Raw genomic sequence first — 26,079 nt, 5'->3', positions numbered from 1 at the left:
ACCAGGGGGAAGTTGACAGCCGAGGGGATTTTTTGCTGTTATTCTAAGACGGTCACTCACAAACACACAAACAAAACTGAGTTTGTGACAGAGTTGCTTTGTGTTAATGCAATAAAAAAAACTATTAAAGTTTATGTTTTAAGTTTTAGAACTTGTCTTTTTTTCGTTTTTTTTCCAGACATATCTTTTTTTGGAAATTCGAATGTTTAATTACTATTGTCTATAGATGGGTTACTGATAATATTGTTTAATATATTTGCTGAATAGTTAAATCTCTGAATTTGTCACTTCATGAAAAAATTCTGTTTTCTAACTAGTGATTGAATAAAATTATATTTAAAGAATCATGACTGGTTAAATTGAAGAAATAGAAAAATAGAAACCTTAGTTGAAAAAGACCACGCCCCTCTTCAGTCATTCATTTTTATTTATTTTTTGGGGGTTTTTCCCCCCTTTTCTCCCCAATCGTACTGGCCAATTACCCCACTCTTCTGAGTCATCCCAGTCGCTGTTCCACCCCATCTGCAAATCCACTGAGGGCTGCAGACTACCACATTCCTGCTCTGATACATGTGGAGTTGCCAGCCGCTTCTTTTCCCTGGACAGTGAATAGTTTCCCCAGGGGGAATTAGCACGTGGGAGGATCACGCTATTTCCCCCAGTTTCCCCTCCCCCATGAACAGGTGCCCCAACTGACCAGAGGAGGCGCTAGTGCAGCGACCAGGGCACATACCCACATCTGGCTTCCCACCTGCAGACACAGCCAATTGTGTCTGTAGGGACGCCTAACCAAGGTGGAAGTAACATTGGGATCGAACTGGTGATCCCTGTTGGTAGGCAATGGAATAGATTGCTACGCTACTTGGACGCCACCCCCATCATTAATTTCTACCCAATTTAAAAAAGAAAAAGACCCCATCCATTTCCTTCTCATCTTGCATGTGTAGTCTATGAGGTGATAGTCCAGCAAAACCCAACCCAACACAATTGCTCCCATATTCAGCATGAAGTGTAAAAGTATGGGGACGGATGGATGGGGGGACATCTCTCATGGCTTTTTATTCTCCTTCACGCTTAGACTGGCTCTCTGTTATATTTCAAATTGATTTACAATTTTGTTGCTCATATTTAAGGCCTTAAATGGTCTTGCTCCAACATACTTTTCTGATTTGCTGACCTGGTATTGACCTGGGGGTTGTCCCAGGTCATCCTCTGTGTGGAATTTTTATGTTCTCCCCGTGTCTGTATGCATTTCCTCCGGGTGCTCCGGTTTCCTCCCACAGTCCAAAGACATGTAGGACAGGTGAATCGGCTATACTAAATTGTCCCAAGCTGTGAATGTGTATGTGTGTGTGTGTGTGTGTGTGTGTGTGTGGGGGGGGTGTTGTGATGGTCTGGTGGCCTGACCAGGGTGTCTCCCTGCCTGCTGCCCAGTGCTGGGATGGGCGCCAGCATCCCTGCAACCCTGAGAGCAGGATAAGCGGTTTGGATAATGGATGGATGGAAAGGGACAAACTGGTTGTATGATTGGTGACAAACCATGGTAAGGGTAAAGGAGGAGGGCAGGTCTGATTTGTGCACGATGGTATGTATTTTAATGGTTAATTGTCAGCTAGGATGGGGGATGTATGTGCACAAAAAGAAAGTAACAATAATAAGATTACACAAACAAAGCAACAAAATAAGCGTGGTCACTAAGTTAAAGCAAGGCTGAAAAGTTGAATTTTATGGTGAGACCTGTATATACAGGACTGAGACAAAGTTGTGTGTCATCCATGTAAGAATAAAAAAAACAACATCAAGACGAGAATTAAACCTTGTGAGGAACACAAAACATTAACTCTTTGTGGTGTGAAACTGCATTTTGTTTGTGTTTTGATTGGTCCACCGACCCACCAACCAGAGGGCTCGCAACCATTGCTAATGTTCTGTAATGTATAAGTCTGTATTGTATTAGCAATGTATGTCTAACGTAAACATCACTCATGTCCTTCTGTCTATCTGTGCATTTTGTATGTATAGATGTGGCTGTGAGTGAATGTTTTATTGTGGCATACTGAAGGCCATATTGCCGACATTTAGAAGATACTTTATGAGACACCTGGCTCCAGGAGTGGCCATACCTTACCTCTTTTCCACACAGTGGCATGGGCTAGGGAACCAGTACACCTTTTTACAAACCGACCCATGTTTCCACCAGTTTGAAAAGTGAACAATTTCCTAACCAGATGTGGGAGTGACCTAGCAGGAAATATATTGGTTATTCGTTTTGGTATTAGGTTAATGGCCGGAAGGGAGCCAACTTTGCTGGCCAAGAACCAATATTCTTGCAGTACAGATGCTTGGATAGATTGAAGAGTATAGAGGAAACCGTTAGCACCCCAGATGGCAACTGTTATAGTAAGACAGCCAAAAAATTATCTATGGGTTTACACTAGTTTTCCAAAAAATCATCCAATGCTCAGTCACTGTACCATACCCCAGAATTTCCTTATTATTGACACAAAGTTTTTTCAAAGAAATGCATGAATTGAACAGAAACAAAAGCCAAGTAAATCAAAGGTATTTTCAATAGGTTTTCAATGGAAACAGACTCTCTGAGGCTGTTGTTTTGCCTAATTTAGCAACAGGAACAAAAGAGCACAGGAAAAGGGTGGAACACTGTGAAGGGTGAATTTGAGAGGCATTTTGATGCAGTGTATGTTAGTGTTGGTGTTGACATCTAGCTTTTTTATCCAACCAGACTGATGGAGAGGCCACATCATTTTTGTTCAATCCTCTCTTTCCTCTCCAAGTTTAATTTTTGAACCCATGTGCACAAGTGAAGAATCATCATACATTTGTGAATGTTTTTTACTGTACTATGATGTACCATGATGACATTTTACATAAAAATTAATATATCATATGATCTCTTCTGAGTCAAACATTTCAGGTTCCCACAGCAAAGACTCCTCCATCTGGACTTATTTATTTGTAGCCTAATTTGTTTTTTATGTCAATATGTATATGCCCTGGTACCGCTCTGAAATAGCCTCGGACAAAGTGACAGCTTTGGACCTGGTCAGATCATCATCAGGGGGCAGAGGGCAGGGTGTTGAAATGTACTGAAAAAATGTGAAAAATACAAGCAACGTAATGTTTCTTTCACAGCTAAATCAAAAGCATAGGATGCTTCTGTGCCAGCTGGAAAACAACTTATAATGAGCTGGCTCAGATGTCAGAGTATGAAAACTGATTTTTTTAAAATTTTACCAGATAGACTATTGCTGTTTAGGATTTAACATGTATGTTTTGGATGAAGCAACCCTTCAAAGCCATTTTTGTACAAAAGTATAAAAACCCACCCGGACCAATCAGACATTTGTCTGGTCACTGATATAGGTTGCCAAAACTTAATAAAAACTCTATGTATATCATTCCCTAAGCAAGACAATCAAAATTCAGTTGTTGACCAATATTTTAAGTATGTAAGGGAAAATAAGAGGTCAGTAAGAGTATGAAAGCTGCTTTGCTTGAGGCCCAAAACATAATGATGAAAGAGCATAATGATTCAAGATTCAATGGTTTATTCATCACATGCTTCAGGTACAAGTACAATATGCAAGGAAATTATTCCACTAGGACCCCATTGATAGAGAGAAGGGTGTAGGTCTTTCACTGTCTTTCTGAAGTCCACAACAAGCTGAATAGAAAGGCAAAGCTATTCTGTCAAATGTCCTCAGTATAAGACACAGGAATTTGTATTAGTAATAATACTGCAATACAACTTATAATTTTTATAAGACATACTACCAGGATGAAATACTAGATGTGACTGTAAATCCAAGTTTCAGTTCAAGAAAATCTACACCACCTTTATGCACCTGCGCCAGGTAGGAAGATGTTTTCTTTATTCTCGTCTTTTCCAATGGAAGATGGTAGCAGTGGGCCAGGAAATACTTAGTGATGATGGATTTGTTGCAGATTTATGTATCAAAATGATCTGTTAATCTGTATAGATGTAGAAATGTTGCCACATTGTGTCATGATGCTAAGGCGGAATTGTTGCCCCAAGTTATGTGGCATCAGTGTTTATTCTGACAAACAATGTGGTTACTCTATTGTTCACATTTATGATTTGATGCTAATAAGTTACCATAATTGAACACAATGATAACACAGCCACTGGGGATGCACAAGCCAGTACATTCTTAGTGCCAGTCTCAAGCCAAAATAAATAGGGAGGATTGTATCAGGAAGGGCATCTGGCGTAAAACCTTTGCCAAATCAAATAGGCAGATCATTAATCAGATTTTCATACCAGATCGGTCGAGGGCCCAGTTACCAATGACTGCCACCAGTGCTGGTGACCAGCAGGGTGCCGGTGGAAACTATGCTACTGTTGGGTGAAGGAGTAGGAGAGGGGAAGGCATGTCCAGAAGCAGCGGGAGAAGAGGAAGGGTAGGAGTGTGATGGTGAGAGTCGGAACTTTGAATGTTGGCACTGTGACTGGTAAAGGGAGAGAGCTTGCTGATATGATGGAAAGAAGAAGGGTAGGCATACTGTGTGTACAAGAGACCAGGTGGAATTGGAGTAAGGACAAGAGTATTGGAGGTGGGTTCAAACTCTTCTACCATGGTGTGAATAGGATGAGAAATGGGGTATGGGTAATCCTGAAGGGAAGTATGTCAAGAGTGTGTTCAAGGTGAAGAGAGTGTTGGACAGAGTGATGAGTATGAAGCTAGAAATTGAAGTTGTGATGATGAATGGTATCAGCGCATATGCCCGCAAGTTCGGTGTGAGATGGAAGAGAAAGAAGAATTCTGGAGTGAGTTGGATAAAGTGGTGGAGAGTGTATCCAAGGAGGAGAGAGTGATGATTGGAGCAGACTTCAATGGGCATGTTGGTGAAGGGAGAGGAGGTGATGAGGAGGTGATGGGTAGGTATGGTGTTAAGGAGGGGAGTGTGGAAGGACAGATAATGGTGGATTTTGTGAAAAGGATGGAAATGGCTGTGGTGAATACATATTTGAAGAGGGAGGAACACAGGGTGACATACAAGAGTGGAGGAAAGTGCACACAGGTGGACTATATCTTATGTGGGAGGTGCGATCTGAAAGGGATTGGAGACAGCAACGTGGTGGCAGGAGAATGATGCTAGGCAGCATCAAATGGTGTTCTGTAGGATGACTTTGGAGACTAAGAAGAGGAAGCGAGTGGAGGCAGAGCCAAGGATCAAATGGTGGAAGTTGAGGGAGGAAGACTGTTGTGTGAAGTTTAAAATGAGTTGAGATAGGCACTGTGTGGTAGTGAAGAGTTGCCGGATGGCTGGGCAACTGCTGCAGAAATAGTGAGGGAGACAGCTAGGAAGGTACTTGATGTGTCATCTGGACAGAGAAAGGATGAGAAGGAGATCTGGTGGTGGAGTGGGGAAGTACAGCATAGTTTACAGAGGGAGAGGTTGGCAAAGAAGTTGGATAGTGAGAGAGATGAAGAAAGTAGACAGGAGTACATGGAGATGCAGCGTAAAGCAAAGAGAGAGGTGGCAAAGGCAAAGGAAAAGGTGTATGGTGAGTTGTATGAGAGGTTGCATATTAAGGAAGGAGAAAAAGACTTGTACCGATTGGCTAGACAGAGGGACTGAGCTGGGAAGGATGTGCAGCAGGTTAGGGCAATGAAGGATAGAAATGGAAATGTGCTGACAAGCGAGGAGAGTGTATTGAAAAGGTGGAAGGAGTACTGTGAGGGGCTGATGAATGAAGAAAGAAAGAGAGAAGGTTGAATGATGTGGGGATGGTGAATCAGGAAGTTTGGTGGATAAGCAAGAAGGAAGTGTGGGCAGCTATGAAGAGGAGGAAGAGTGGAAAGTTGGTTGGTCCAGATGACATACCTATGGGCTCCACAGGTATGTCACCTCCATGCCTCCACACTGTCACCTCCATGCTTCCAAAGTGTGGAGGCATGGAGATGTTTAGGAGAGATAGCAGTGGAGTTTTAAACTAGACCGTTTACCTCAATCTTGGACAGTGAGAGGATGCCTGAAGAGTGGAGAAGAAGCATACTGGTAGCAATTTTCAAGAATAAGGACGATGTACAGAGCTGTAGCAACTACAGGGGTATAAAGTTGATCAGCCACAGCATGAAGATATGGGAAAGAGTAATAGAAGCTAGGTTAAGAGGAGAGGTGATGATTAGCGAGCAGCAGTATGGTTTCATGCCATGAAAGAGCACTACAGATGCAAAGTTTGCTTTGTAGGAGTGGTGCAGGATATGTATGAGGGCAGTGTGACAGTGGTGAGGTGTGTGCTTGGAATAACAGATGGGTTCAAGATGGAGGTGGGATTAAATCAAAGATCGACTCTGAGCCCTTTCTTGTTTGCAATGGTGATGGACAGGTTGACAGATGAGATCAGGCAGGAGTGTTCGTGGACTATGATGTTTGCGGATGACATTGTGATCTGTAGCGAAAGTAAGGTGCAGATTGAGGGGAGCCTGTAGAGGTGGAGGTATGCACTGGAGAGAAGAGGAATGAAAGTCAGTAGGAGCAAGATGGAGTAAATATGCATGAATGAGAGGGAGGACAGTGGAATGGTGGGGATGCAAGACTTAGAGGTGACAAAGGCGTATGAGTTGAATTGCTTGGGGTCAACTGTTCAATGTAATTGGGAGTGCGGAGGAGAGGAGAAGAAGAGAGTGCAGGCAGGGTGGAGTGGGTGAAGAAGAGTGTCAGGAGTGATTTGCAACAAGGGTACCAGAAAGAGTTAAAAGGAAGGTTTACAAGATGGCAGTGTGACCAGCTATGTTGTATGGTTTGGAGATCGTGGCACCAATGAAAAGACAGGCGTTGGAGCTGGAGGTGGCAGAGTTGAAGATTTACGCTGGGAGTGATGAGAAAGGACAAAATTAGGAATGAGTATATTAGAGTGACAGTTTGGGTTAAATGGTTTGGAGACAAAGTAAGGGAGACAAAATTGAGATGGCTTGGACATGTGTGGAGGAGAGATGCTAGGTATATTAGGAAAAGGATACTGAATATGGAGCTGCCAGGGGAGAGGAAAAGAGGAAGGCCAAAGAGGATTATGGATTTGGTGACGGAGGACATGCAGGTGGCTGACGTGACAGAGGAAGATGCAGAGGACAGGAAGAGATGGAAACGGATGATCCACTGTGCGACCCCTAACGGGAACAACCAAAAGTTGTAGTAGTAGATTACTGAGAAACCTTTTAGCAAAATGCAATGTGATGGTAAAGACACCAGTAGTGGGGAGCAGAGACTCAAGATAAGAACAAGATAAGCTACTCCATGGGACACTGGTTTGTGCCCCATGGAGTAGCTGCATACAATCCAATGTGTGCTGGTAAATATGTTTTACTATGCAGGTATTGTATTTATCTAGATCTTGAACATCAGGCATTGAAAGCAAATAATTTAAGCAGAGCAAACTTGTAATAATAAAAGAGAAGAGAAAAGAAAAGAAAAAAAACAGGTACTGACTTAAACTAACTTGGAAAAAAATACAGTGGGAGCCATATGCATGAATGCAGTATATTATTTTAAACATACTTTTTTAGCCTGTAAGGGATTTCTTGAAATGCTTGTGTTGCTGGGGCTACAGTTCATCATCTTAGAAAATAAAGTTATCATTCTTGATGCTATTACAAAATAAAACTTTACATAACATAATGCAATTTATATGCAGTTCCAGGACTGTTGCCTTTGACAAATGACAAAAAAAAAAAAGACTGGAGGCAACAGATCTGCGCAAGATTGCATATTTCTGCCCTGACAAGAGGTTCAGTGAGTTGAATCAGGTTATGGCATTTTGCAAAGGAGTCATGACTGACAGCAAGCTGAATTGTTTTCCATAGCAACTGACTGTCAGTAGGCTAATGATTTCCTGTTGAAGAATTTCTATTGAATTGGGACATTTTTGATAATTTATATGTTGTTTGTTGGTGGTATTTGGTTTTTATAGAATGTGACTGAAAGCATGTGCATCTGCAATTAGTGCAGATTGTGCAATGTAGTGCAGATGCCTTAAGTAACATTGCATGTCACTTCTGGTTCTCTGGCTTTAAGCTATGAATTGTGAAACCGCTGAGAGGAACAAAACATGCTTCTGGAAAAAAGGTGATGTTCATGGTTAAACATGTTGTGTATGAAGTTAGGTCTGATGCTTTGGATAAATATTTTTGGTGTATGACAAACAAATACAAATTCCATAGAGAAATACATAATATGTGTGACAATAATATGTATACCTGTTTGTAGTAGTAGTAGTAGTAGTAGTAGTAGTAGTAGTAGTAGTAGTAGTAGATATGTATGCCTGTAAGATCACATTTTATTTCAACTTGATCTAAACTCTCCCTTGGTGATCAGTTGCCTCAATATCTTTGTTTGAAATACAACAAATGTAAGGCTACCTGGGTTGCAAGGTTATCAACTCAAATTGCGGCAAACAGTGTTTAAACATACATACATATGTTGCTCACACAATGTTGTGTTGTATTACCAAACATGAGTACTGTATTTGTTTTACTTCAACCAGAGAACACTTTAGCTTTATCTCTTCCCATGCATCACTTTGACACTCAGTTCCCTGCAAACTTATCCTGATAAAAAAACTCAGAAGTTGTCATGTAGTATCATATATTTCAATGACATATTGACTTTTCATATTAACATGTGTCCTTGTTCAAAGAAAGTTGAATCAGTTCATCTGGATACAACGTTTATTGACAAAATGTTTCATCACTCATGTAAGTGACCTCTTCAGTCTAAACTGACTGCAGGTATCCCCACCCTTATAAACAATACAGTTGCATAGCGACCGAAACCAACAATCAGTTTCATATGCAAATATGGGCGTGACCACTAACTAAAGTTTCAATGGCCATGTGTGCTGTTCACAGAGGATTAGGGGATGATTGCAATCACAGCATTGTAAAATGGCGACAGTATTCTTGGCCCCCCCTCGGTTCAGGGATAGTCGTTCCCTCTTAATGGCCTCTTTGACTCCCCGTTCAAACCAGTGTTCCTCCCTATCAATGAGTGTTGATGGAGAAGTATAGAAAAGGCCAGAAGGAGTTACATTGTGTCTTTGTGGATTTAGATAAAGCAAATGACAGGTTGCCAAGAGAGGAGGTGTGATATTGCATGAGGAAGTCAGGAGTGGCAGAGAAGTATGTAGGAGTGGTGCAGGATATGTATGAGGGCAGTGTGACAGTGGTGAGGTGTGTGCTTGGAATAACAGATGGGTTCAAGATGGAGGTGGGATTAAATCAAAGATCGACTCTGAGCCCTTTCTTGTTTGCAATGGTGATGGACAGGTTGACAGATGAGATCAGGCAGGAGCGTTCGTGGACTATGATGTTTGCGGATGACATTGTGATCTGTAGCGAAAGTAAGGTGCAGATTGAGGGGAGCCTGTAGAGGTGGAGGTATGCACTGGAGAGAAGAGGAATGAAAGTCAGTAGGAGCAAGATGGAGTAAATATGCATGAATGAGAGGGAGGACAGTGGAATGGTGGGGATGCAAGACTTAGAGGTGACAAAGGCGTATGAGTTGAATTGCTTGGGGTCAACTGTTCAATGTAATTGGGAGTGCGGAGGAGAGGAGAAGAAGAGAGTGCAGGCAGGGTGGAGTGGGTGAAGAAGAGTGTCAGGAGTGATTTGCAACAAGGGTACCAGAAAGAGTTAAAAGGAAGGTTTACAAGATGGCAGTGTGACCAGCTATGTTGTATGGTTTGGAGATCGTGGCACCAATGAAAAGACAGGCGTTGGAGCTGGAGGTGGCAGAGTTGAAGATTTACGCTGGGAGTGATGAGAAAGGACAAAATTAGGAATGAGTATATTAGAGTGACAGTTTGGGTTAAATGGTTTGGAGACAAAGTAAGGGAGACAAAATTGAGATGGCTTGGACATGTGTGGAGGAGAGATGCTAGGTATATTAGGAAAAGGATACTGAATATGGAGCTGCCAGGGGAGAGGAAAAGAGGAAGGCCAAAGAGGATTATGGATTTGGTGACGGAGGACATGCAGGTGGCTGACGTGACAGAGGAAGATGCAGAGGACAGGAAGAGATGGAAACGGATGATCCACTGTGCGACCCCTAACGGGAACAACCAAAAGTTGTAGTAGTAGATTACTGAGAAACCTTTTAGCAAAATGCAATGTGATGGTAAAGACACCAGTAGTGGGGAGCAGAGACTCAAGATAAGAACAAGATAAGCTACTCCATGGGACACTGGTTTGTGCCCCATGGAGTAGCTGCATACAATCCAATGTATGCTGGTAAATATGTTTTACTATGCAGGTATTGTATTTATCTAGATCTTGAACATCAGGCATTGAAAGCAAATAATTTAAGCAGAGCAAACTTGTAATAATAAAAGAGAAGAGAAAAGAAAAGAAAAAAAACAGGTACTGACTTAAACTAACTTGGAAAAAAATACAGTGGGAGCCATATGCATGAATGCAGTATATTATTTTAAACATACTTTTTTAGCCTGTAAGGGATTTCTTGAAATGCTTGTGTTGCTGGGGCTACAGTTCATCATCTTAGAAAATAAAGTTATCATTCTTGATGCTATTACAAAATAAAACTTTACATAACATAATGCAATTTATATGCAGTTCCAGGACTGTTGCCTTTGACAAATGACAAAAAAAAAAGACTGGAGGCAACAGATCTGCGCAAGATTGCATATTTCTGCCCTGACAAGAGGTTCAGTGAGTTGAATCAGGTTATGGCATTTTGCAAAGGAGTCATGACTGACAGCAAGCTGAATTGTTTTCCATAGCAACTGACTGTCAGTAGGCTAATGATTTCCTGTTGAAGAATTTCTATTGAATTGGGACATTTTTGATAATTTATATGTTGTTTGTTGGTGGTATTTGGTTTTTATAGAATGTGACTGAAAGCATGTGCATCTGCAATTAGTGCAGATTGTGCAATGTAGTGCAGATGCCTTAAGTAACATTGCATGTCACTTCTGGTTCTCTGGCTTTAAGCTATGAATTGTGAAACCGCTGAGAGGAACAAAACATGCTTCTGGAAAAAAGGTGATGTTCATGGTTAAACATGTTGTGTATGAAGTTAGGTCTGATGCTTTGGATAAATATTTTTGGTGTATGACAAACAAATACAAATTCCATAGAGAAATACATAATATGTGTGACAATAATATGTATACCTGTTTGTAGTAGTAGTAGTAGTAGTAGTAGTAGTAGTAGTAGTAGTAGTAGTAGATATGTATGCCTGTAAGATCACATTTTATTTCAACTTGATCTAAACTCTCCCTTGGTGATCAGTTGCCTCAATATCTTTGTTTGAAATACAACAAATGTAAGGCTACCTGGGTTGCAAGGTTATCAACTCAAATTGCGGCAAACAGTGTTTAAACATACATACATATGTTGCTCACACAATGTTGTGTTGTATTACCAAACATGAGTACTGTATTTGTTTTACTTCAACCAGAGAACACTTTAGCTTTATCTCTTCCCATGCATCACTTTGACACTCAGTTCCCTGCAAACTTATCCTGATAAAAAAACTCAGAAGTTGTCATGTAGTATCATATATTTCAATGACATATTGACTTTTCATATTAACATGTGTCCTTGTTCAAAGAAAGTTGAATCAGTTCATCTGGATACAACGTTTATTGACAAAATGTTTCATCACTCATGTAAGTGACCTCTTCAGTCTAAACTGACTGCAGGTATCCCCACCCTTATAAACAATACAGTTGCATAGCGACCGAAACCAACAATCAGTTTCATATGCAAATATGGGCGTGACCACTAACTAAAGTTTCAATGGCCATGTGTGCTGTTCACAGAGGATTAGGGGATGATTGCAATCACAGCATTGTAAAATGGCGACAGTATTCTTGGCCCCCCCTCGGTTCAGGGATAGTCGTTCCCTCTTAATGGCCTCTTTGACACCCCGTTCAAACCAGTGTTCCTCCCTTTCAATGAGTGTTGATGGAGAAGTATAGAAAAGGCCAGAAGGAGTTACATTGTGTCTTTGTGGATTTAGATAAAGCAAATGACTGGTTGCCAAGAGAGGAGGTGTGATATTGCATGAGGAAGTCAGGAGTGGCAGAGAAGTATGTAGGAGTGGTGCAGGATATGTATGAGGGCAGTGTGACAGTGGTGAGGTGTGTGCTTGGAATAACAGATGGGTTCAAGATGGAGGTGGGTTTAAATCAAAGATCGACTCTGAGCCCTTTCTTGTTTGCAATGGTGATGGACAGGTTGACAGATGAGATCAGGCAGGAGCGTTCGTGGACTATGATGTTTGCGGATGACATTGTGATCTGTAGCGAAAGTAAGGTGCAGATTGAGGGGAGCCTGTAGAGGTGGAGGTATGCACTGGAGAGAAGAGGAATGAAAGTCAGTAGGAGCAAGATGGAGTAAATATGCATGAATGAGAGGGAGGACAGTGGAATGGTGGGGATGCAAGACTTAGAGGTGACAAAGGCGTATGAGTTGAATTGCTTGGGGTCAACTGTTCAATGTAATTGGGAGTGCGGAGGAGAGGAGAAGAAGAGAGTGCAGGCAGGGTGGAGTGGGTGAAGAAGAGTGTCAGGAGTGATTTGCAACAAGGGTACCAGAAAGAGTTAAAAGGAAGGTTTACAAGATGGCAGTGTGACCAGCTATGTTGTATGGTTTGGAGATCGTGGCACCAATGAAAAGACAGGCGTTGGAGCTGGAGGTGGCAGAGTTGAAGATTTACGCTGGGAGTGATGAGAAAGGACAAAATTAGGAATGAGTATATTGGAGTGACAGTTTGGGTTGAATGGTTTGGAGACAAAGTAAGGGAGACAAAATTGAGATGGCTTGGACATGTGTGGAGGAGAGATGCTAGGTATATTAGGAAAAGGATACTGAATATGGAGCTGCCAGGGGAGAGGAAAAGAGGAAGGCCAAAGAGGATTATGGATTTGGTGACGGAGGACATGCAGGTGGCTGACGTGACAGAGGAAGATGCAGAGGACAGGAAGAGATGGAAACGGATGATCCACTGTGGGACCCCTAACGGGAGCAGCCAAAAGTTGTAGTAGTAGATTACTGAGAAACCTTTTAGCAAAATTCAATGTGATGGTAAAGACACCACTAGAGGGGAGCAGAGACTCAAGATAAGAACAAGATAAGCTACTCCATGGGACACTGGTTTGTGCCCCATGGAGTAGCTGCATACAATCCAATGTGTGCTGGTAAATATGTTTTACTATGCAGGTATTGTATTTATCTAGATCTTGAACATCAGGCATTGAAAGCAAATAATTTAAGCAGAGCAAACTTGTAATAATAAAAGAGAAGAGAAAAGAAAAGAAAAAAAACAGGTACTGACTTAAACTAACTTGGAAAAAAATACAGTGGGAGCCATATGCATGAATGCAGTATATTAATTTAAACATACTTTTTTAGCCTGTAAGGGATTTCTTGAAATGCTTGTGTTGCTGGGGCTACAGTTCATCATCTTAGAAAATAAAGTTATCATTCTTGATGCTATTACAAAATAAAACTTTACATAACATAATGCAATTTATATGCAGTTCCAGGACTGTTGCCTTTGACAAATGACAAAAAAAAAAGACTGGAGGCAACAGATCTGCGCAAGATTGCATATTTCTGCCCTGACTGACAGCAAGCTGAATTGTTTTCCATAGCAACTGACTGTCAGTAGGCTAATGATTTCCTGTTGAAGAATTTCTATTGAATTGGGACATTTTTGATAATTTATATGTTGTTTGTTGGTGGTATTTGGTTTTTATAGAATGTGACTGAAAGCATGTGCATCTGCAGTTAGTGCAGATTGTGCAATGTAGTGCAGATGCCTTAAGTAACATTGCATGTCACTTCTGGTTCTCTGGCTTTAAGCTATGAATTGTGAAACCGCTGAGAGGAACAAAACATGCTTCTGGAAAAAAGGTGATGTTCATGGTTAAACATGTTGTGTATGAAGTTAGGTCTGATGCTTTGGATAAATATTTTTGGTGTATGACAAACAAATACAAATTCCATAGAGAAATACATAATATGTGTGACAATAATATGTATACCTGTTTGTAGTAGTAGTAGTAGTAGTAGTAGATATGTATGCCTGTAAGATCACATTTTATTTCAACTTGATCTAAACTCTCCCTTGGTGATCAGTTGCCTCAATATCTTTGTTTGAAATACAACAAATGTAAGGCTACCTGGGTTGCAAGGTTATCAACTCAAATTGCGGCAAACAGTGTTTAAACATACATACATATGTTGCTCACACAATGTTGTGTTGTATTACCAAACATGAGTACTGTATTTGTTTTACTTCAACCAGAGAACACTTTAGCTTTATCTCTTCCCATGCATCACTTTGACACTCAGTTCCCTGCAAACTTATCCTGATAAAAAAACTCAGAAGTTGTCATGTAGTATCATATATTTCAATGACATATTGACTTTTCATATTAACATGTGTCCTTGTTCAAAGAAAGTTGAATCAGTTCATCTGGATACAACGTTTATTGACAAAATGTTGCCTGATCACTTGATGTGTCATCTGGACAGAGAAAGGATGAGAAGGAGATCTGGTGGTGGAGTGGGGAAGTACAGCATAGTTTACAGAGGGAGAGGTTGGCAAAGAAGTTGGATAGTGAGAGAGATGAAGAAAGTAGACAGGAGTACATGGAGATGCAGCGTAAAGCAAAGAGAGAGGTGGCAAAGGCAAAGGAAAAGGTGTATGGTGAGTTGTATGAGAGGTTGCATATTAAGGAAGGAGAAAAAGACTTGTACCGATTGGCTAGACAGAGGGACTGAGCTGGGAAGGATGTGCAGCAGGTTAGGGCAATGAAGGATAGAAATGGAAATATGCTGACAAGCGAGGAGAGTGTATTGAAAAGGTGGAAGGAGTACTGTGAGGGGCTGATGAATGAAGAAAGAAAGAGAGAAGGTTGAATGATGTGGGGATGGTGAATCAGGAAGTTTGGTGGATAAGCAAGAAGGAAGTGTGGGCAGCTATGAAGAGGAGGAAGAGTGGAAAGTTGGTTGGTCCAGATGACATACCTATGGGCTCCACAGGTATGTCACCTCCATGCCTCCACACTGTCACCTCCATGCTTCCAAAGTGTGGAGGCATGGAGATGTTTAGGAGAGATAGCAGTGGAGTTTTAAACTAGACTGTTTACCTCAATCTTGGACAGTGAGAGGATGCCTGAAGAGTGGAGAAGAAGCATACTGGTAGCAATTTTCAAGAATAAGGACGATTACAGAGCTGTAGCAACTACAGGGGTATAAAGTTGATCAGCCACAGCATGAAGATATGGGAAAGAGTAATAGAAGCTAGGTTAAGAGGAGAGGTGATGATTAGCGAGCAGCAGTATGGTTTCATGCCATGAAAGAGCACTACAGATGCAAAGTTTGCTTTGAGAGTGTTGATGGAGAAGTATAGAAAAGTCCAGAAGGAGTTACATTGTAGCGACCGAAACCAACAATCAGTTTCATATGCAAATATGGGCGTGACCACTAACTAAATTTTCAATGGCCATGTGTGCTGTTCACAGAGGATTAGGGGTTGATTGCAATCACAGCATTGTAAAATGGCGACAGTATTCTTGGCCCCCCCTCGGTTCAGCGATAGTCATTCCCTCTTAATGGCCTCTTTGACTCCCCGTTCAAACCAGTGTTCCTCCCTATCAATGATGTGCACATCCTCATCCTTGGAAGAGTGGCCACTGGCCTGCAGATGGGTGTAGACTACGGAGTCCTGGCCTGACGCGTTAGCTCTTCTGTGTTGTGCCATTCTCTTGGCTGCCGTTTGCTTAGTTTCCCCAATGTACAAGTCACGGCAAGCCTCCTGGCACTTAACAGTCACAGTGTACACTATATTGCTCTGTTTGTGCCGGGGGACCCGATCCTTGGTCGCGTGGCTTGGCTCCTGGACTGCTCCGTTGGCATGTGGACACTGCTTGGCATCCTGTGCATCATGTTCTTCATAAATTTTATGTCCATTATAATTCTGTTATCCTCTTTCAGTGTTGTATTATGTAAATTGCGTAAACACAACATCTCCCTCCTCTGTTGCTCTCCCTGAGGTTTCTTCCTATTTTTTCCTCCCTATTTTTTCTCCCCGTTAAAGGGTTTTTTTAGGGAGTTGTTCCTTATCCGATGAGGGGGTCTAAGGACAGGTTGTTGTGTCGCTGTTAAGCCCACTGAGGCAAATTTGTAATTTGTGATATTGGGCTATACAAATAAAATTGATTTGATTTGATCCTTGGGGTGGACCAATTTCTGGCACAGCGTGATTTGGGGTTTGAAAGCTACTGAGATTAGGTGTGTGGAAAATCTGTCACCATCTGACTATGCTGTGATTGCAAACATTCCCAAAACTTTTGTGAATAGTACACATGGCCATTGCAACTCTAGTTAATGGTCGCACCCATATTTGCATATGAAACTGGTCGTTGGTTTCGGTCGTTATGCCACTGCATTGTATTGTTTATAAGGGTGGGGATACCTGCAGTCAGTTTAGACTGAAGAGGTCACTTAGATGAGTGATGAAACGTTTCTCTCAATAAACGTCATGTCCGGATGAACTGATTCAACTTTTTTTGATTTTCTTACCTGGATTATTGAGCATGCATAAAGACAGGTGTCCATTTTGTGTATATTTACCTCTAAAATACTTGTCAATATAAAAGAGTTGGGATTGTAAAACAGGATAGGATTCTTCTTCCTTGGCATGTTTTGCTATTGTTGTCTTATGTGGTCACTGATATTAAGTGGTATTGATTGGAATTGTACTGTCATCCAGTCTGTTCCTTGCAGAATGTTTCATTTTACTCAGCAGATTATTTTCTTCACAAGTCCCATACTTTTAGCTATATTTGCAAAGCCACAAAAAGTTTCAGCATGTCTTGTTGTGGTGGCTCAGTGGTTAGTACAGTTGCTTCACAGCAAAAGCTTCCAGGGTTTAATCCTGGTCCCTCTGTGTGGAGCTCCTACCACCACCACTTGTGCACATGGGTTTGCTCTGGTTTTCTGCCACAGTGCATGTGAGGTAAAATGCTCAGAGTTATAAATTCATGTGCGTCCATGAGTTGGCACTGTAGTGGACCACACCAGAGTATTTACCTGCCCTTCACCCAGCCTATGCGGGGATGGCCTCCATATCTATATGTGAGACTTAAAAGGGCTCAGTGGGTTAAGAACATGGACGACTGTTTTGATGTTTATCCTCGATACATACAAATTTGAGTTTTGAAGTTCAGGAATCCTCAGATTTACCATTTTCTCTTAACTATTCCAAAAACATGAACCAAGACTTATTGTGAATCAGAGATCTGTGTATATAGTCCTAAACTGTGGAGTAGTCTGCCATTGGAATTTACAACAGACACCTGAACAGCAACTTTTAATCCCTTATTTACACATCTTTATACTTATGCATTCACCTCGTGTGACCCCTTCTACTTTTTATCCATTATTTTGAATCATATCATCATATGTTATTATGCTTTTATATCTTATTTAACTATATCGTTTTAATTTTCTTTATTCTATTTACAATTTTTATTTTTTTATCATTACCTTCTCTTTACCTGTGCACTTGCATGCACATGTAAATGGAATGCACATTGCATTGCACTTTGATGTATGAAATGTGTTATATAAATTAAGTTTGATGGATTGGTTGGTTGGTTGACTGATTTATTAATTAATCAATTAGTACTGATATCCTTTTCCTAACATTTCTGCCATTGAAAAGTAAAATGAAGAATCCTGAAAACTAAAAAAAAAGTAATTGCTTAATCGTCCAAGTTTTATCTCCTTGACTTTTGGATATTTATTTTCCCAAGCATAATTAAAAATGCATTTTCGATTTAGCTTATGATGCACTTTGGCTTGAATCACCAGCGACACAAATGGATTTGATTGTACGTAATCAAATTTGGTTTGTTTCTACTTTCTCAAAGGAGCCATGTAACAGCTCTGGCACCCTTTAAATGTAAATGTGTATCTATGGGGCAGAGCAGCAGCACTGTCGTTTAATTACCATGTGGGTCAAAATGGTCTCTCCCAGCTTGTAACCTTGCTAGTGCCCAAAATGACTTCATTAAAACCAGAGCAATGCAAATTCTTTAAACCTTTGTGCAAATGGGCACAGTATATCCCGGAAGAGTCAGCTTATGTTCCCCTGTTACAGGAATGCTGTTGGTCCCATAAAGCTTCACAACACGGCCAATCAACCCTAATTGTAGCCTGAATTTTACCATGGCACCACCCATGCCACTACAGGCGTCCTGGCTGGCGGCCATTTTCTTTTTCGAAGGCCCCAAATCCTTCCCCTGCAATTAGAGTCAGTTTCAGTTCCTTTACATAGCCCTCTCTCATTGAAAAGAATTACGTGGATTTGCTAAAACAGGACAAGAATGGACTTTGATGCTGTTATTTTGGGGGAGTGTGCAGAATGCGTGGGACTGAAGCAGTGCAACACAGTTCATTATGTTGCATCAGTCTAGACAGAGTTTAATGGAAGCCTCTACAGAATATCAGTGAAGTTATGTGCTGTAAATATCACAGTTTCAATATTGATGTTTTCCAACTATTAAAATGTTTCATTTATGCTCATTATATTGAAGTTACATATATGATTTGTTGAGTAAATCTTTTCAAGTTCCCTCGTGCAGCTGGTAGTTTCATCATTTCTGTGGGATTATGTGTCAGCAGCTTGTTTTTAATAAACTGACCAACCAATATCAGGGTCTTATGGACTTAGACAGGTCACGACATCAGATAGCAAATGGATATGAACGAATATGATTTTATTCATATATTCAAAAATGTCCGGCTGGTCAAAGGAGCAACAATATCACATGACACAAAATGTTAATTATGTACACAATTCCTTTCCTTCCTTTTCTTTTCTTTTTCTATTTTCTCTTTTGGCTGTCCTCAGCTCCAAGCAAACCCCTCCCTAATTCCATAGTACTGTCTGAGGCTTCGCTTAGCTTTGGCGTGGTATGACTCACAATAACCATTTAAAAAGGCTTTCTCATTAACCAGAACTTGCAATTCCACGTATTTTTTAAACAAGGCCGCTGCAGTTTCCGAGGTGTTAAGCCTGTGAAGTGACATGCCATGTTGCTCTCGTGCTTATGTGTCCTTTCCTTGGTGATTCCCGGTCCATGTTTCACAGCTCCTGCCTTAATCCCGGAGGGAGAGAGGTCCCTCTCAGAGCCACACGATGACCTGAAGCTTGCCACAGTAAGTGCATCAATGAGTGAGCTACAATACCAGAAATTTAAGAATGGCTGTGTGATAGCATCCGCTGTATAATACAATACCAAAATGTATTAGTTTGAAACAGAAAATGGTAGGAATAAAGTACACTGCCATACTCTGAGTCTGGGCAGTTGAGGTTATTGTTTTATCCATTTGTCTATTGTGTGGGTGGGGGGCGGAGGTAGATAAATGTACAGCCCTCTGCACATTAGCAGAATTTATACAATACTGTATAATTTTATGCATTCATTCCAGCCACCTCATTTTGTTTCTCTTACCATCCTTATTTCCTTCCACTTTCTTTTGTTTCTTTACTAATAGCAATGATTGCAATAAGCAATGAATAGACATTACACATCCTTGTTACTTGATAAATCTTTATTCAGTTGGCTGTGGAGGGATATCTTTTAGTGTATTTGAAAAAGGTTATGATGAAAAATAATGACTTCTGGACAATTGGTTATATCTTTGTCTTCTCATTTAAAGCTTATGAGGGTTAAAATTTCAGATGTCATTTAGTCAGTACTTTTATCCAAAGCACTTTACAGTTTTGGCACCTTTTAGCATGAGTTGACCCTTTGTCCAAATCAAATCACTATCCTTGATACTGAGGGTGTTGTGAGACATTCACTGGGCTATACAGGTTCAGTTCATTTCATTGATTCTTCATTTCTTGTCCTGTCTTATATAACAGGACGATGTATGTATTCTGATTGAGCTTAAATATCTCTAGGAATACCTACAGCAGTATTATAACCTGAGAAAAGAACCTTATGGGCGCCTTAAGCGGAGCTGGCCCTCATTCAGCTCCAAGGTGATGGACATGCAAGTCTTCTTTGGGCTCAATACGACAGGGGTCCTGGACTCAGAGACCCTTGAAGTGATGAGGAGCCCTCGCTGTGGCGTTCCTGATGTGGAGGACTATAACCATAGCCAAGGAACACACTGGAAGAAGAATGTCATCACCTACAGGTATCTAGTAACCCTGTCTTGAGACGGACACACAGACAGCAGGTTTCACCATAATGTTTATCCAAAGCACTCATGTCAAGCATGGAAATTCAGGATAATGCCTGTTTTAATGTCTGTATCTCTGTATTCAGCTCTTATTGAAGCGATTATATGTGACTTATAGAACTGGAGCTGATATGTGATTTAGTATTTACTAAAGATGCTATTGCACTCTTTCTGTGAAGACTATGGGTGTATTATAAATAGAAAACTATTGATTGTTTTGATTGAACTGATTGTTTTCCTGATATAGATTGAGCTCTTTCACAAATAAATGAATATAGTTCCCATCAAATTGCAATTTTCCCCTTCTCACCCACTAGGGTGTCAAAATAAAATAAAAAATAGTATTGCGATGACACATGTAAAATGTTTAGTGGAAACAAAAACAGAAAATGTTGCCCATGGCAGGGATGCACTGCAAAAATACTTGTTCTAACAAGTCATTTAATACAGGTTTAAATCTTTTCAAATCTACTTTTAACGCCCCCCCAAAAAAAGCAAAACTTTTTTTTTAATTTAGTAAGATAATGTCATACGTTTGTAATACAAATATACTTGCTTTACTCTGCCTTCATTCAAGACACTTGCTTCTTGCTTCTAGGAATTCCTTAAGTAAGTGAGAACATATTACAAATTAATGAAATTGTCTTACCTCACTGGCACAATTTGGGGTATGGCTTGACAGCTGCCATGAAATCACTTTTGGAAAATGTAATTGTGCATGAATCTGTGTAATTAAAAAAAAAGGCTCTTCATGGTTTGTCTTTTCTTAGCTCCAAATTCTGAGGAGTGGCTCACAACATTTGAGACAAAAAACATTTAAATATGGGAAAGTAATAATAATAACAATAATAATTTTGTTTATATAACACTTTTCTAAAATAATGTTACAAAGTGCTACACAAAAAAACAAAACAAACAGAAAAGGCAAAAATAAGAGTAACAGCAAATAATAGTACAAATAAAAACAGTATAAATAAAAACAAATATCAGATATTTGTAAAAGCTTTCATAAAAAAAAAATTAAGACGAAATTTAAAAGAAGCTAGAGTCTTGGTTTGTCTTAGTTCAACAGGAAGATAGATCCATAGTGTGGGGGCTCTAACAGCAAAAGCCCGATCACCCTTTGTAACAAACTGAGACCTGGGAATAACTAGCAAGGCTCCATCTGCAATATTGATTTATTTATTATTAATTATTATTATTATTATTATTACTATGGGAATAACTAGCAAGGCTCCATCTGCAAGATTAATTAATTAATTAATTAATTATCTTAATGGTCCAGGGCGCATATACCAAGTCAATAAATCACAAATGTATGAAGGAGCAAGACAATTTAAAGCTTTAAAAGAAAGCAGTAAAATGTTAAAATCAGTTCAAAATATAACTGGGAGCCAGTGTATGGAGGCAAGCACAGGAGTGATATGGTCATGCCTCCATTTCCTGGTAATGAGCCGAGCAGCGGCATTTTGTACCAACTGCAGATGGTGGAGGGAGCCCTTGCTGAAACCAGAAAAAAAAAGCATTACAATAGTCAAGTTGAGAATAGATAAAAGCATGGCGCTAGGTTTTGTGGGTTTTAGTGGCAGGTATAACTGAGTGTCGTCAGCAAAAAAAGAGGTAGAGTACATCATGATATTGAATGACCTGGCCAAGGGCCAGCATGTATATAGAAAAGAGAAGAGGGCCAAGAACTGAGCATTGAGGGACAACAGAACTCAACTGAGTCACCAAGGGGGTAGTCTCCCAGAACAGAGAAAGTTCTGTTGGTGAGGTAAGAGCGTAATAAGCTAAGAGCCGAGCCTTTGATACCAACTCAAGTCTCTAAGCGATATCAGAGGATGTTGTGATCAACCGTGCCAAAGGCAGCACTTAAGTCTATAAGAACTAGAATCGAGCAGTCACCTCTGTCTGCAGTCAGCATTAGGTCATTGGTGACCTTAACTAGAACTGTCTTGGTGCTACAAAGTTCTTCTCAAAAACCATGTAAAGGTTAAAAACATGGCAGGCTGGTCTTGGTACTCTGATGTTAGCATAGCAGGATCAACACAGCTGCATATATTAATACTGGGTCTGTTGGATGCAGGTGTGCCAAGTAAGCACTGACAGTACTACTGACAAGTATTAGTGCTGCCCGTTATTTGTCTCCCAGTGTAATAAACAGACCTATAATCAATGTTATATGCAGCTGTGTTTATCCTGCTATGTTAACATCACAGAGTACCAAGACCAGTCTGCCATGTTTGTAACATGTGGATTCTGCAAACTCACTAAAATGCTCTAGGAATTAGTTACTCTTAAATGTTGCCCAGATGACACAATATTTACTTGTGTTGCAGCATTGGTAGGTACACTCGAGACTTGCCACGCAGAACTGTTGACTTTCTGGTTGAATCAGCTCTCAGTCTTTGGGCCAGAGCCAGTGGACTGACCTTCGTCAGGCTGCACTCCCATAATGCTGACATCATGGTGGAGTTTGTCACTGATGGTAGGTATCTCTTTAAAAGAAAAAGTAGATGCAGAGAGTGCAGCTGATACCGTTGATGTAAACTTGCAGTACACCAATGTATATATAATTTGATGGACACTTTAATCAAAGGTGCCTAGCAATGCCCCAAGTGCTGAAGTGGGGCTAGTCCTAGTAAGTAATGAAACCCCAAAACCCCTAGTAATATCAAGCACTGTATACTTAATTTTAATGTGTGGTACTGAACTCCATATTAATTCGTTGTGACAAGTTGGAAATAGTTTGGGGATTTTCTTTTGACCTAAAATTCATAAAGCAGTTTCTGTGCGATCTCTATTTTGCAAATTGGCTGGACTGGACCATGAAGAACATGGTGACTTATATCCATTTGATGGGCCCAGAGGTACACTGGCACATGCTTTTGGTCCAGGGGAGGGCACTGGAGGAGATGCACACTTTGATGATGATGAGTATTGGACATCAGGAGACAAAGGTAATGGGAATGGAATCAATTAGGCAATTCAATGTGTTTTTTTAAAGAAAAAATTGTCAAAAAACTTAATTACAGGTACAAAAGGAGTAAACAAATTCAGAAGACTTCCATGCTTACACTGCGTTGCTGTACACCATAATGTAATGGCTGAGCTCTTGGCCTCAGGCTTTTCCTTAAGTACTATAATCATATCTTGAATGTTAATCAGATAATTAAGTGCTAAGGCCTGTAAGGCCGCCTTAGTTGGAGCCGAGGACTAAAAAGCAGACTACATAGAAAAAAAAATGGTGACTTTGTGGATGTTTAATGAAGTCAAAGGTTACTGCAGGTTATGTCACACAACGTAGGCAGCAAACAAAGGGAAAAATACAGCCCAGCTGAATATTGCAAAAAGGCAAAAATCACAGCAGACCTGCAGGCAGGGGTCAAGCAGAACCAGTAATTTAAACAGGCACAGAGGCAAAAATCAGGCAAAGGTGACCAGGGGCATGACGGAACTCATATTGTAAAATACAGGCTTGGGTCGATAATAAAAAGAGAAACAGATCCAAGCAGAAGTAAGAAAATGCTAGGCAAAAGTCTCAAACCAAAAATGCAGGCTTAGGTCAAAGACCAAAAAAAAAAAAATCTACTGAAAAAGACAAGCGTCACAATAAACAGAGGACTTTGCAAGATAGTCTGTCAAGGAGGGTTTGTCCTGGCAGGTGTGCAGGAACAGGCCCTGGAGATTAGTCGCCTCCCTTGTCAGTCAGCCACGGACCTGGGTTAGGGTAAAACGTGGGCTGGAGCAAACATGGAGCAGACACTAGCCAAGACATGCATGGCAGGATATAAGGAAAACATGGACTAGGAAGTGGAGGTACTGGGCCAAACTGGGATGTTAAGAGACTCATAGACTCATAGAAGTATGCTTTTATCTATTATGATGTGTTGTCTTTGTGCTGTTAAAGGTGTCAACCTGTATGTGGTAGCTGCACATGAATTTGGCCATTCCCTGGGCTTGAAGCACTCCAGAAACCCAGAATCTTTGATGTATCCAACTTACAATTCCCCTGATTCACCCAATTTACTATCCACAGAGGACATAGCAAATATTAACGCACTTTACGGTAAGATATTTTTGGTTCAATTTCTGTATCAGGGATCTGATGGGCAGAAGTTCAGAAAGCTCATAGCCTTGTTTCACAGATATGCATGCAGTTTAGCTAATCACTAAAATACAGATATTACTAAATAAACTAAATATTAAAGTATCTCAAAAAAATTACACTTGATATTTAAATTTTGATATTCAGTTGACTTGCTATCCATTGGTTCGCAGTTGTTCATTATTATGACTAGATTTTTTTTTTTTTACTTTGGCAAAAAACATTAAACACTCGAGATTTAATGTGCTTACTGATATTCATTAGGTCCAAACAGAGGTCATCCACAATACTTTTCAAGATATGGCTGGACGTCGCAGTACAACCCCTGGCTGTCGGGTTCCCAGTATCCCCGATTAATCCAGAACAAATGTGCCCCGGATCTCTCGTTTGATGCTGTGTCCACCCTTGGGGATGCCACCTTCTTCTTCAGAGAAAGGTTAGCTGAAGTCATTTATTTACTTGAAGTGTTCATTTATGAAAACACCATACTATCTGAAAGATAGCCCCACTAGTTGGTCTTCATTCAGTGTCAATAACTATTTCAGAAAAGTGACTCGATGATAGACTGTAGGATCTAAGTACTTAATCTGTAAAAGTGTTTTTTCAGCAAAAGACCTAAAACTCCTTCTAAAAGATACCATAATGTTGTGCTGTCAGTAATTATTTGAGTTTTGTTTTTTTTTGCATCTGTTGATATCTTATTGGTATCAAACTCCTCATTTATTAAATTAGATATTATGTCTTTTGTTGCTTGTCTCAGCATAGAAGAATGTGTCTCTTCCACCCTGGAATATTGATTAATTATATTAAAATGTACATTTTTTTAAATTTAGAAGACACTTTTACTCAAAGCATTAACCCTCTCTTACACGAGTCCACAATTAGCTGATATATCCATGTGTCAACCTTTATGCATCTTAGAGCACTGAATGTTAATCATATTTTAGCCAAGAATGCAATTAACTGGTAATTGCAATTTGTGAAATTGTGCAATAGGTTGATCAGCAGCAATGATATGCATCATGAAGTGTTAAATGATCAAATTTTGTTTTCAGCTAAACCAAAATGATTTGCCAATTAGGTATCTCTGGATCAAACATAACGAGCAATATGACATCAAAGAGGGCCCTATCACCAACTTTATGCCTAAGATTGAAACCAGCATTGATGCTGCCTTCTGGGTTCCTCGTAGATCCACTGCTTATCTCATCCATGGTAAACCTTTTAAACATTTAAATATTTGCCTTGTTCATTGTCTTCACCCTCAGTTATTGTTGCAGCTTTTAATGAGTTAACTTTGGCATAGCTTGCATGGCTCTTGCTAACTATTAACAGATGAATGTCACATTAAAGTTATGGTGTAGGCTAATACAGTGTAAAAGCTGCATTCTCATTAAAACTCAGCACTACTAAATGAAGTCCATTCATTAATTTGGGGATATAAAGCTTGCAAAAATAATGAAAAGTGCCTTCCCCTATTGCACTATTTACTTTAAGTGCCTTTGAGGAAGACACTTAATCTGTCCTAGTGCTGTGTAAAAGACAACAGTTTTATGTGAATGCATATTAAAGTATGATGTGTGTGAAGGTGAAGCAGGGAGAAAACATGCTCAAACTTACCCTGGATAAAACAAGCCCCCCCTTTTTTTTTGTATTTCCAAATTGTTTAAATATGGACCATCCAATCTGTGA

At 40.2% G+C, this 26,079-nt stretch overlaps 1 protein-coding gene across 2 annotated transcripts in view; it reads left to right on the top strand.

Annotated features, from left to right (window-relative positions):
- Positions 1-26,079, top strand: part of LOC130115691 (matrix metalloproteinase-20-like) — a 40,798-nt gene that overhangs the window by 7,878 nt on the left and 6,841 nt on the right. Inside the window, exons 1-8 of one of the 2 annotated variants that reach the window (XM_056283470.1) lie at positions 14,621-14,724; positions 19,177-19,244; positions 19,996-20,234; positions 22,619-22,767; positions 23,114-23,239; positions 24,190-24,348; positions 24,652-24,823; positions 25,469-25,602. In XM_056283470.1, coding sequence (XP_056139445.1) covers positions 14,667-14,724; positions 19,177-19,244; positions 19,996-20,234; positions 22,619-22,767; positions 23,114-23,239; positions 24,190-24,348; positions 24,652-24,823; positions 25,469-25,602 — 1,105 coding nt within the window. In that variant the 5' untranslated portion in view covers positions 14,621-14,666. Of the gene's footprint in view, positions 1-14,620; positions 14,725-19,176; positions 19,245-19,995; positions 20,235-22,618; positions 22,768-23,113; positions 23,240-24,189; positions 24,349-24,651; positions 24,824-25,468; positions 25,603-26,079 lie in introns of those variants that run through there. The other variant, XM_056283469.1, reaches the window with a different exon arrangement.

Source organism: Lampris incognitus, chromosome 7 (genome assembly GCF_029633865.1).
Source record: "Lampris incognitus isolate fLamInc1 chromosome 7, fLamInc1.hap2, whole genome shotgun sequence".
Taxonomy (NCBI): Eukaryota; Metazoa; Chordata; class Actinopteri; order Lampriformes; family Lampridae; genus Lampris; species Lampris incognitus.
The sequence above is the reverse complement of the archived record's forward strand: the minus strand, read 5'-3'. Positions and strand labels throughout refer to the sequence as shown.